The 13,088-nt window shown below is 42.8% G+C and overlaps 1 protein-coding gene across 1 annotated transcript; it reads right to left on the bottom strand.

Annotated features, from left to right (window-relative positions):
- Positions 1 to 1,076: 1,076 nt before the first annotated feature.
- LOC147444871 (laccase-4-like) lies at positions 1,077 to 3,969 on the bottom strand. The gene is made up of 6 exons (XM_086527386.1): positions 3,697 to 3,969; positions 3,442 to 3,596; positions 3,055 to 3,299; positions 2,821 to 2,949; positions 1,735 to 2,715; positions 1,077 to 1,504 (listed from the first exon to the last, which is right to left on the bottom strand). The coding sequence occupies exons 1-6, from the start codon at positions 3,802 to 3,804 to the stop codon at positions 1,374 to 1,376; spliced, it is 1,749 nt and encodes a 582-aa protein (XP_086383512.1). The 5' UTR covers positions 3,805 to 3,969; the 3' UTR covers positions 1,077 to 1,373.
- Positions 3,970 to 13,088: the final 9,119 nt, after the last annotated feature.

Below are 13,088 nucleotides of genomic sequence, written 5' to 3'. Positions count from 1 at the left end.
TGCTATTTGCCATCTACTATGATGCTCTAGGATGGCTCATCACAAACAAGATCAGTGAGGGTAAAATCAAAGGGATTCAAATTCAAGGAGCAATTTGTCCTTTATGTCTGTAGAAATTTGCTGATGATACAAATGCTTTGATGCAAGTTGCTAGTGACTCAGTGAATAGTTTTTCAAAGTGTCTAAATCTTTTATGTCTTGCCAGTGGATCCATTATTAATCACACTAAGACTGGTTTTAAGTCATCGAATGGGGTTGTGCCATGCTCAAATACAGATGTTGGTTGCCATATCATTCCTGATGAGCAAATATTCAGGCTCTTGGGCATTCCTATGGGCTTCAGAGTTTCTATGGAACAAAGATGGAAATGGGTCTTGGACAGATTCAGGAAGAAATTTTTTCAATGGAAAAATATGCAGCCTCGCTTGGCCTCTAGAGTTTTTGTCCTAAATCATTACTTATTGCCTTCAATGATTTATTTTATTTCTTGTTGGAAGCCTTCCAAGGTACAACTAAGTCAAATCACCCACCTCTCAAGGAGATTTCTTTGGGGAGGTAATGAACTGGGAACAAGAGTTTCAAAGATTGCTTGGAAAACTTGTTGTCTACATAGATCCAGAGGAGGTTTGGGTGTGCTAGACCTGGATAAACTTTCCGTTAAACTACCTGCTAAATGGATTCTTAGATCCATTGATTCTAATGACTTTTGGGCTTGCCTTCTTAGGAGCTCTGCTTTAAAATGTCATCTAAAAGGTTATAAGGTTTGGACAGATTTATCCATCTAGGATATCGTTTATTAGAGATGTACGTTCTAAGCATCTATGTAATCCAAAGATCTGTGTCATAAATGGAGACCTAAGCTTTTGTCCCTTTACTCCAAGGAAAGATTTGATATGGCAGATTCATGTAGCCTATTGTAACCCTTCTTGATGGGACTGCCTCTTTCCCTACCTTTGAGGCCTTGTACTCTCTTTTTTCCTCTCTTTAATACAAAAAATTTTGTTCTTTCAAAAAAAAAACTGTACAATTATGTGCACAGTGAACCACGACATGGATGATGAAGGTTGTATCAGGCATGTTCAAGGCTTGACTCTGTCAAAGGAAAAGTGAGCTATGCTGCTCTATGTCATTTTACAAAACCACATGACATGCCTTTACTACAAGACAAGTCTGTGATTGGCATGCACACTCTTTGAAGTGATTTAAAACATAGGTCACAGTTTTATTCCGTCTCGCGAGCTCAAAACCAATTGATGGGTGGTAGACAGGGCATTTATTCTTTTGGTGTGGGGGAGCTCAAAAATCTGGGAAGGAATGGGTCAGCACAAAAATTTTGAGGAAAATTGTTGGTGACTTGAACGTAGGGCTCATGGTCAGCAAGTTGGCAGGTCCAGAGGAGGAGGATGAAGAGACTGATGCTTCAATTTTCCGTTGGGGACGAGAAACGCAGTCTCCAAGCCCCAGCTAGTGTGGATTTCCAAGTGGCAATGCATGAACCAAACTCCTGTCACCAAAAAATAAGGTAAATGTTAGATCTCTCATTGTCTCAATTCACAATCTATCATTGTGACACAGCAGGGCTGTAGAATGCCTGCATAACTGCTGAATTTGGTGCAATTTGTCATGATTCCAGCTAGGGGTGGGTTGTCATTTTTTGCCGAATTTCAGCCTTTGGAGAGGCACAATGTTTCTGTGCGCAAAAAATCATCAAGGCAAAAGGAAGCAACTTGTCACCTGGATTGTCTGCTCGAAAGCGGAGTGCCACCCACCCCCCTTTTGGAACCCCGATAGTGTTCCTCTCGGGAGGGTCAACCAAATTGAAGGTAGCAGGATCACTACTGCTATTGAAGTTCCCCGTTGCTTGGCCCACTACAAAGAAGTTGTAGCCATGCAGGTGAATTGGGTGGCTCTCTGTTCCAAGGATACTCGTCCCTTGCAATACTAGCTGCACGCTGGCATTGAATGGAATCCTTGACAGCCGCGTCCCCTCTTGTGGTGCAATGTTTTTGGGTTGTACAGTGCCCGTAAAGTTGAAGCGCCTCGTTGGCTCGTCCGGAAATGTTGTTGGAAACACTACTTTGCTTGCATTTTCACCACCAGCTACATGCAACAGTTTCGAGGACGAGAAGAAAGATTGGAGCAGGGCAGAACTGGGCAAGCTGAATGATATGTTGTTTACTGCTGCCACAAACCTGCCTCCGGATGGCCCTTGGCATTTCTTGCCTCGGTGGCATGCCTTTCTTGCGAGCCCCACTGTGAATAGCAGGTGGCGATCAACCATGGAAGGAACAAGTGCGGGGAATTGTTTAGAGTTGAGGCTTCTCAGGCTGGCACTGAAGTTATTGGCTAGGGCGGTGTCATTATAAGCAGGAAGTGTGGGCATGATGGCCTTCAATGAGTTAGATCCTCCTTCATACTCTATCATCGCTATGCCGGTGGAGTTATCGAATGGCACGCTGGGGCCTGCTGAATTGTACGCCCGCACTGCCAGGACATAATTTCTTATGGCTTTGTCAGTGGTGAGCAAGGCATTGATTGTCTGTCCTGGTGTAATGAGCATAGTGTCCGTCTTGTATGGCTTCGTGTAGGTCGCATCGATCTCAACCACAGTCAGTGTATGGTTGGCAATGCTGAGGAATAGATCATCATTTAGCCCTGCATTGACGATTCGGAGAAGGTACGTCTGGTTCTGTGCCACTTTGAGCTTGAACATATCTACATTGATCCATGAATACACATCAACAACGGCGGTACAGACAAGTCACCACAATCAATTATCTTTAATGCCATGATGGAGCATCAACTTGGATATATTGTCACCTCTCTTAGAGCAATTGTACAAGACTCCTGGTTGTCCATTGATAGTGTAGGCATCGGAGACATTAGGGCCCGCACCAGACTGCAGAGCTTGTGCGATTACTGCCTGTGTGTCCGAGTTCCACCACTCACCTACACACACGCCAACAATGTGCAAATTGGTTGCTTGACTCTCAAAATGAATGCATGAAATTTACCAAATCATGGATCATTTAATGTGGGTCATCCAAACCATACCAAGGATGAGAGGGATTTCCTTAGTGGGTGGGGGAAATGGGTAGCTGTGGTGGACCTTAGGGTGGATGATGAATGCACCATGGACGGTGGCACGCATCCAAGAGATGTGAGTGTGCCACCACAGAGTGCCGCGTTGACCTGTTACTGTAAAATTATAAAGGAAGCTGCGACCGGGCATTATTGGGCATTGTGTAATGTATGCTGGCCCATCAAACCACGCTGTGCGCAGTTGCCGGACTCCATGCCTGTCATGAAACGCCCAAAATGCTACATTACAGCATAAACCTAAAATGTTACATTTTAAGTAGAAATTATGCTGTTAAGCATTTTACAAAGAACTTTATTGCACAATGTAGAAAGTGGTTTTGTAGTTTGGATGATAATTACCAGTGAATGGTGATGTTTTTGTCTAGCATTTCATTGGTGACATTCACAAATACGCGGTCTCCCTCCTGAATGACGATGGCAGGTCCAGGGAACTGGTCATTTACGGTGACCATGCGCTTGGTGTGGCAGAGTCGCGTGAAATTGGAGTACTTCACCTGTTAAATACAAGATGAGAGCAGCTGCGTGTGTGTGTGTGTGTGTGTGTGTGTGTGTGTGTGTGAAAGAGAGAGAGAGAGAGAGAGAGAGAGAGCTTACATGGAAGTGAAAGTGGCGATGCGCAGCCGTCGCTGCTTCAAGGAAAAATGTGGCAACCAGAAGCAGAATGAGGGGAGTAGCGCCTTTGAGAAGGAATAGGGGCGCCATGGAAATACTGCAGTCGATGGAGAAAAGAGACGCAAGTACAAGCGCGCTCTGTAGGTGAGTAGAGTGCCCATCGCCATTAATAAAGCAGAGGAGGATCTGCAGCAAAGGGCAGTTGTTGGGAGGTGTTCCGAGTTCGTCGGGCTTTCATCCTCCTCGCTCTCCTCGCTGTTGCTTCAAGCCTCCCTTTTCCCTCCCAGTTTCTCAGAGCTTTTAGAAGGGCCTACTTTGTAATCAACCAGCCAGGGTCCAGTATCATGGCAGTATGTCTTAAAAAAAATCGTAAGTTATAAGAATCTCTGAAGATGCGAGCACTCTCAGGAGGGTGAAGGGCCATGCTGCGTCGGGGCAAGAGGCGCAAGGTAAGGGCGAGACGAAGGCGGGGCGGAGCATGAAGGGCTCTGGACGTGGAGAGTAGGACAGGCACATGCATTTTTTTTAAATATATGTGAGGCTTCAATTGTGCTGCATCGAGCAGCTCTAGTTGGTCAGAGTGATGAATAGTTTGTAAAGTCGCCGCCATGGTTCGAATCTTCACGATATGAAGAGATTTTGCTCCACATGAGGAGAATCGAATGGATCTCAAAGAGATTTGCGAAAGATTCGGGGGCAATATAATAACGAAGTCGCCATTATGTATGCACGATACATCTTGAAAGTTCTCTTAAACATTGCATTGTTGCTTTAAGTGACCTTTAGTTTATTAGTTTGATCGACATGATGGTAGAGTTTTCAAAGTTTTATGGTCATGTAGGTTTGGGAGACATTGCTATGGAGGTGCCCCTTGCTCCTGTTTTCCCAACAATATTTTCGTGCCTCCCACCAAGGAGTTTCTTTAAGTGACCTTCAGTTTATAGATTTGATTGACATGATGGCAGAGTTTCCAAAGTTTTATGGTCATGTAGGTGAATATACTGAGGACATGATTGTGAAACTTGAGTCCTCTTATTTTATTGCAAATAAGGAAGATCCAATGCTTCTGCTTAAGATTTTGTTCTTTTGCTTCAAAAAGGATGCAAGAACATGGTATTAGGAGTATGAGTTTTGATTGAAGTCATCTCAGCCTCCACGGGTGGTGAATTATCATGAGGTAAAAAAAGCTTTCCTTGAGAATGTTAAGAAGGTAGAGGACCAAGAGGATGTATGGCATTCCATTGGAGGACTTGTACAGGATGATGATCAGAGTGTAGATGCATATGTTAAGCAATTTAATGAGTTGTGGAGGAGGTGGTGTGTTGCTTTGGATAGTGATGTTCCTCCTTTTATGCTTAAGAAGTGTTTGCTTATGCAAAATTTGAGGGCTAATTTGAGATTGAAGGTAGAGCTTAAAAAACCAAGGACATTTGATGATGCATTAAAGGTTGCAAAGCATAAGGAATGAAAGCTAAAGAGATTATGAGAGAGCTTGGATTGCTTGGTGATGTGAAGCCAAAGGTTCCTCTATGTTGTGATGTAGATTTCAAGAATACCTACAATGAGAAATTTTGTGATTTTATTCCTTTTAAAGAGGTAAAAAAAGAATGCATTATGGATAAAGACATGCAGAGGAGTTCTTGTATCATGCCATCCTTGTTGTTTAAGCAGTTTAATGGTGTGTAACACATGCTAAAGCCGATGCTTCTAGCAATGTGAATTTGGAAGAGGAGATCAAGAAAATGCATTGAGGTGATCATGTGTATAAGGATGATGCTTATGAAGAGGTTTCTCAAGTACATGACATGATTGAGTGCATGTCAAATAGTAATGATGCAAACAATCTTGTTGTGGACCTTGTGGATGAAGAATTTACTATTGAGTTTTGTGATAATGCTTCAAATGAAGATTTGGTAGAGGATGCCTCGGTTCATACTGAAAATTTGGATGCTTTAGAGAATATGGATAGCCATGAATATGCTCATACTATGCCTCATGTGGAGTTGGTTGATCCTAACTTGTTTGATTCTCATGTTGAGGAGCACCAAACATGTCAAATAACATGGTTAAGCTAAATGCTTGCAATAGTATATTTAAAGTGAAACATGAGCTTGATATGTATGAAGATATGAAAATGACTGAGATGAAAGTTGAAGACCTTTTGTAGATGAGATGGTAAAGGCTTTCTTGCATGCTATATGAATGAAAGGGTTTCTCTGTGTGGTATTTGTTGAGAGTACTTTATGCTTGAAGTTGATTTGGATTCTACATATAGTTTATGCTTTGATATTGGAAGCATTGATATGGATGGTGTTTTTTCACGAGTTTTTGCTTATATTATATGGCATTTTGATCCAGGTGAAAAAATGTTTGTGTTTATGCTACTGCTGAGCGTGAATACTCTAGAAGATTGGAGGTTTGTCAAACTATGTTGCACGCAATTCGGGCAATCTTTTTTTTGTGAATGTGTATATATGGACATGACATCGTGTCTCAAAAGGGTGTGTGGGCTTTCTTTTGGTGGTGTTTTTAGCTTACCTTAGCAAGCACATTAAAAAAAATTTAAAAATCAATCAAATATTAAAAAAAATCAAGTCTCGGGTTGTTGTGGCTTCTTGATACTTTTTAATGTACTTTTTGGCCCTCGACTAGCCTTTCCTACATGTAGTCGTGCTATGGCAGCTTACTCAGGTGCTCCCTAGTTTCTCTGGCGGTCTTTTAGGTGGGTGTGTGCTTGTGAATTCCCAAGCGATTATGCACCTTTGGGTTGTGGTGTTGTAGGAGATCTTTTGAAACAAATTGTGGTACTGAATTTATGTCTTGAGCGCTATTATAGAGGTGTCCCTTGCTCTAAGCTATATTGTGCGCATTTTGGACACCCCATATTTAATATGGACAAGAATCCGTGTGTCAAAAGGATATGTGGGCTTTTTTTGTGGAATTTTTATCTTGATTTATCAAGCACATGTACATGCACTGCAAGTCGCTTGACTAGAGCTAACTCACGGGTTACCTTAAGCGTCCATTAGTGAGTTTTGAACTATGACTTATATATAACTTTAAATCATATAAAATTTTTTAAAAAATCAATCAAATGTCAAATTTTTTAAGGTCTTGGCTGCTTGTGGCTTCTTCATGACTTTTGATACAGTTATTTTGTCATGCCAAGGGCAATGTCCAGTGGTCAAGGACCAGGCCCAAGGGGCTGGCTGCGAGTGTGGATAGGGAATGAGGCCCAGGGTGCTATTTAAAGGAAGGTTGGGAGGTTCATTCCAGGGCAATCCCACCCAGGGCTTTACATTGGTATCAGAGCTCAGGGGAGAGCAGCCATGGAGAAGGGGAAAGTACTCTTGTTCTCTTTCTCCCTCTTGATCGCTCTTTGGATCTTTCTCCCCCTCCATGAAGCATGGAAGCATGGGCTAGTGGTCTCTCTTTCCTCTCGATCTCTTCCCCCTTGATGGCTGCTTGAAGAGCCGCAGGAAGCAGCGCTTGTGAGGCGGGGCTCAAGAGAGGAGGAGGTGCCACGGGAACAACCCCTTGGAGAGGTTGAAGTAGTGGGAACGGGCTCTTCAGGGCACTGTGTGCATGGGCAACATGGCCAAAACGACGCGTAGAGGGGCTGGATGGGAGCGCGACAACAAGCCAAGCCAAATCCATCTCTGGACCAGGCCGCGCAGATCAAGCCATGATGGGTTCCTTCTCCCTCGCCATCGGCGCCCTGCAGCAGCAGCAGACGGCAGCCATCGTTTCTGAGTTTTATTTTACAAAAAAAAATGAAGCTTAGGGATAATGCTCACAAAGGGTGATTCCTACCCTACCATCGACTGTAAACGACAGCGGCGGGTGAGAAAACGAGCATGCATGTGCATGCATGGGTTGGTGCAGTAAGGTCGGTGATAATCCATGCACAAGGTAGCCTCGAGGGAAATCCAAAATAGACTCGGCATCCCCACGATGGAGATTTGTTGGCATTGAACCCTCGTAAGATGCACTTTTTGAAAGAGCAACGAGAACGGCAGTATGGCTTGAGCAAGTGATGAACTCTTTGTTGAATTTGGAGGATGCACAAGGTGCAAGGGCATCATGAAGAGAGGAGCAAAGCCCAAAGCGAACGAGACGTCAAATTGCCACGTACAAGGGTGACAATATGAACGTTTGCAATCTAGGTACACTTTTTTTGCACTCTTTATGTATTGTATGCTTTCAATATGGCGTCCTAATTGACATGGTGGTTGATCAATGCGGTCAAGTTTTTTTTTTTTTTTAAGCTTTGTCTCGACCTTGAGCATGTGCACCAGGTAGTATATGAGTATATCGGCTATGCATCAGTCCTTAGCTTGGCACAGGCTCCGTATGCCCATGGTACATTGGTTATGTAAGCACATACATGCAAGGCATGTGCCTTGTAGGGAATAGGAATTCAGTAAGGCCGACTAGTGATGACCTATCATTTGTACTTTGCGGGAGCAAGGCTCCGTACAGGGTGCTCATGTAGAAAGCATGTATAGCCAACATCATCTGGTTGGGCTACACAATCAGGGTATATTCAACCCGTTGGCATGTAAAAGCAAGTCAGGCATGGCTTGTGATTTGTGAGATTAAGGTACTCGGCAAGGCCGATCACTAGTTATTCTTTCACGATGTTGGCAACCAATGCTAGGAGAAAACTCCTAGGCCCGTTGTCTGCCATCGATACAGTCAACCTAGATTATGATCTTCCAACAGCGAAGCACAGCTCCATACTTTATGTGAAGCATGGCTTCCCTGTTAACATTTGGCATAGTGGCTTCCAAAGTTGGGAATATGCTAATAGCATACGAACTTAGGAAACCTTGCCAAGATGTCTACAGGTTTTTCAATCACACAAGGGTGTAACTACCTCACTCAAGCAGCAAATATGGTTATGAGCTAGATTTACGCGAGTTTTTATTTTGGACACTCAACACAACTCGCCCTCGGTAGGCTAACAATGTCAGTCAATTTCAAGTTATGTTTGTTTTTGTCTATGTTTTCCTTTTCATTTTGGAAAAGATCTCTCTGTTGTGCGAAGCAACGTGCTTGGACAGACTCTGTAAGAAGCCATTATACAAAGCAAAGTGTTTTGCCTATCTTCACGTGAAGTACGGCTTCTCTTATGTGCCAATGTATTATCGATTGATTTGAGATCAATGATGATGACACACATCTTTGGCACTATGTGGATATAAGCTCATAGTATGTAACGATGCACTGTGATGTATCCATGCCAGTATAATCATGCACGACACGTATACCAGCGGCTCCCATGGTTGAGACGGTCATTGATGCCAAGGACTTTTGTCTCGCAACCCGTCGATCATTACATACGCTTATGCTATAACACTACATACTCTATCACGAACAAGGTACGTACCTGATATCTTTAAACATTTTTTATGTTATTCACAGGCAACCTGCCATATTTCAAGTTACCCTCGTACAGTCACACTCCCATACACTATCAGTTGGTCAATATGTGACTTATGGTACCTTTCTCTACGAGGACGTGGCACAGGTACACAGTTGCACGCTTGTAGGATCAACTCAGCCTCTCTCTACGAGGGCATGTAGTTGTACGCTTATAGGATAAGCTAAGCCGCAGACATGGTCTGCACAGGATCATATGCAAGGGGCATGCAACACATTCGAACATTCACGTAAGGGTTTTTCCTCAACCCAACATGCTCTCTCTCTCTCTCTCTCTCTCTCTCTCTCTCTCTCTCTCTCTCTCTCTCTCTCTCTCTCTCTCTCTCTCTCTCTCTCTCTCTTCCCAACTTCTATGTGGGAAAGGTGAAACTAGACATGATTTTGTTGAAATCTTTCTATGTCACTATGGTAACAGGAAGGGCTACGAGTCAACAGGAAGGGCTAAGAGCCATCTATTACCACCTATTTTTGCATGGCTAAGAGCGTTGGAATGGATAAGAGCCATCTTTTTGTAATCCATCAGTGATTGCTTTCCAGATCGACCAACTCTATTTAGTTGAGTACCCATCGATTTTAATAGACAAGTAAGAGTCTTGCCATTATTGATTTTTTGGGTATTATTTTTGCACTGTATACCTTCAGTGTGAAGATCAAGTTGAGTTTTTGAAAGACTTAAACTCATAAAGGCTTCTTTCTACTAAGGTGTATAGATGGAGCAAGCATTTCGAACAGTACGACTGTTCGAAAAAAACCCACGATTATGGATTTTTGGGTCTAGAGAAAGTCCAATGATGAATACGATTCTAACTTGAGTGGATCTAGAACCATCTCGTGATTGCTCAATCACTTACTAAAGTGTTGATGGTCACTTCTTGGACCCAGCACACTTGCACTTTCAAGAAAAGAAGCCCATAAGCTGCCAAGGGGTAGTGGATAATTTCAACTTCCACGGTTGAATTCAGATATTGTTGGCTATTAGTTGAGTAGTTTCCCTACAAAAGTCTGACCACGTGGTTTGATAATGTGGATTTTAACCGAGGGGTTAGGATTGCAAAGGCAAAACCCATGGTTACATGTGCAATACTACTTGCACCCCACTAATTTTCAGTTAGCACTCCCGGCCTTGGCAAGCGGGAAATTTGGACAGGTGCCTTTCGCTACGGATAAGTGGACACTATGTTCAACCTCGAGGTACGCATTTGATTTGATTTTCTTTCTTTTTATTTCTTTTCCATGTAGAATGAATGAAGTATGTTTTCATCCATTTATGCTCTTAAGAGAAATGACACGGTCATCTAAGCGCCAAGCAGTTTGGTATGTAGTGTCCAACATAAGCTTCTGCATTATGCAGTTATAGACCCACTTGTAGGGTTTATTTGGCACATGTTGTCACATGGGATGCAACATGGTCTAGGAACTCACGGAGTTCGGTTTAGACAGTGTGGAGCAAAGCTAATGAGGGTCCCTCTCACTCCCGTCGTAGAGTGTTTGCAGCTACCTCCACGCACAAGTACATCTTGTACTTCAAGGATGTTCTTTTTTTTAAAGACATCCTTACATGAGACATATTCCACATGTGGAGAATATGAGTCTCTAGGACTGACACTGGTGCCCACTATTTCAAGTATGTGTCACGACAAAGTCCCTAGGTGCTGGTCATATCTGTTTCCTGGACCATTTTTAGCACAACGTATCAAGAGCAATTTCGATGGCCAGAAATTGTCGACGGATACTTAGGATGACTTGTTAAGGTACAAGTGCAGCTAAACAACATTACAGATGGTTTTTTATGCATATAGCAAGGCTATGAGTTGTTAATGAAAAGGTTTCATTGTTTGTACCTAAGTGGTTACTGTTTCACCTTCTATTATGGTTCAAATGTTTCAGCAAGGCTTGTAAATGATTGCAGCTGAAAGTATTTAGTTTCTTTTCAGAACTATTTACATTCCTCTTTAATGAGTGCTAGGAGCATCACATTCGCCATAAGTATTGGTCAGGATGATCATGGATATATAGGTTCAGATTTGTTTTTTGCTAAATGCATGCACACTAAGTGTTATGGGCCCTAGTGTTTAGCAAAGGCTGATTTAGAGCGGCATGCATATTCATCACATTAGTTGCTTATGAAGCATTTTTCACTCTATGTGCAGTATCTCTATGAACTTACTTTTGGGTCTACCAATCACCAATAGAGGTCATGGCTCAGTTTGGGTGCTTGTGGATTTTTCACGTTAACCAAGATGGTTATTCATGACATTGATCCCCATTTACCAGTCATCTAGGATGACTGTCTGTAAACCATGGGGAAACACACATCTCAATACTGTCAAAATCCAAAGAGGATAGACAACTTACAAGTTACGAGTGTACTCTTGTGCTGAAGGATATGCAAAGTGCTTACGTTAGCACTAAGCAATCCAGTCAGCAACAATGTATCGCTCTAGTTGGTGTTGCTTACAATAAGGTAAAGCATGTTTGTGACTCAGTTTAGTCCCTTCATGTTTAAGTCCGGTTCTCAACCTTGAACACTAGTTATGGTGGGGTTGTCTACTAAAGAAATTTGTAAACAAGTCAATGACTTAAACTTGGTTCATAAGCTATGTCAGCAAATTAATTTCATGAAAAGTGACTTGTTTTTTCTGCACCAAAACCTGCCAAATCTGCTTCTTCTAGAATGGAAATTTTGTGCCATCCAGCTTCTTTATGTTGTAAAGAGTCTCAGTTTGAGAAGATGCCATATCTGCCAAACTTTTTACTTCTGGAAAAAATCCGGCAGAGTTTCCCCTGTAAACTGGCCTCTATACACAATAAACAAGTTGTAAACAACAAGCTGAACACCTCTCCTCAAGAACTGTCAGTATTTTGAAAAATTTTGACAGAGTCTCCCCTGTAAACTGAGCTCTGGGAACCAAAAGGTAGCTCAAAAACAATCATAAATAGCTGACCAGTGACAAATCTAAAAATATCTGTAATATGTTGTCTTGTAAGCATACATTGTCTCCTGTCTGGGCAATCACAGAACGTGTATCTGTCTCAAGACTGAACCCTAAACAATGCCTCAATGGCCTGACGCATAAGATGCAATCTAGTGTCTATACAAAGTCATACATCCTATGGGATAAAAGTCGCCAAAGAGGATGCGTGTAGAGGGGAACTCCAGCAACCTAATCCACCTCACACTGGGTAACCCAGCCCCCAATGCTTGGCTTCAAAAAAAACCTCACACACGACCCTCACAGATGGCTCAGCAAACTGCCCAGAACTAGCATACATCCTACAATAGACCAATCTTGTCCTATGACTGCTGCAGTGGTCTATCTGCTAGCGTGACTCACAACTAGTAGACCCACAATCACAGTACATCAATCTGCAATACATGCCAGTGGTGTCAAGCCGTCCTATGGCCACACCTCCCCTGGAACCTGGCAAGCACAATAAGTAGCAATGCAGACTGCAATATATATATCTGATGATAGATATGTGTACCTGGTTTATAGATGATGCTTTGAAGACGAATGAGTGATGTATGTCGATGCCGATATTGATGCCGACCACCTCCTGCTTGCCAATCTACACAAGACGGGTTTCTTTGCGGTTGAAACCTATCTTCTGATGTAGTGCTCAGAATGAAATTATGAGGGCATAAACGGCTTCAAAAGGGGGGTAAAGCATGAGGTGACCTGCTGTAAATACTCCCGGAACGCCAAGTGTGAATTTCCAAGCTTCGGATCCAGAATCTGCCTGAAAAGTGCGCGCGTACGCAATTACGCAAAACCGCACTGAACCAAGCTCTGATACCAATTGAAGTCGCGGAGCGGAGCGTGGATCGACTCACACACACACACACACACACACACACAGATACACAGAGAGCTTACACAGTACGGAGAGAATTCGTTTGAAGGGTTATTAGCCAAAACCTTATTATC

This window comes from Adiantum capillus-veneris, chromosome 13 (genome assembly GCF_014529385.1).
Source record: "Adiantum capillus-veneris isolate H3 chromosome 13, ASM1452938v2, whole genome shotgun sequence".
In the NCBI taxonomy this organism is placed as follows: domain Eukaryota; kingdom Viridiplantae; phylum Streptophyta; class Polypodiopsida; order Polypodiales; family Pteridaceae; genus Adiantum; species Adiantum capillus-veneris.
The sequence above is the reverse complement of the archived record's forward strand: the minus strand, read 5'-3'. Positions and strand labels throughout refer to the sequence as shown.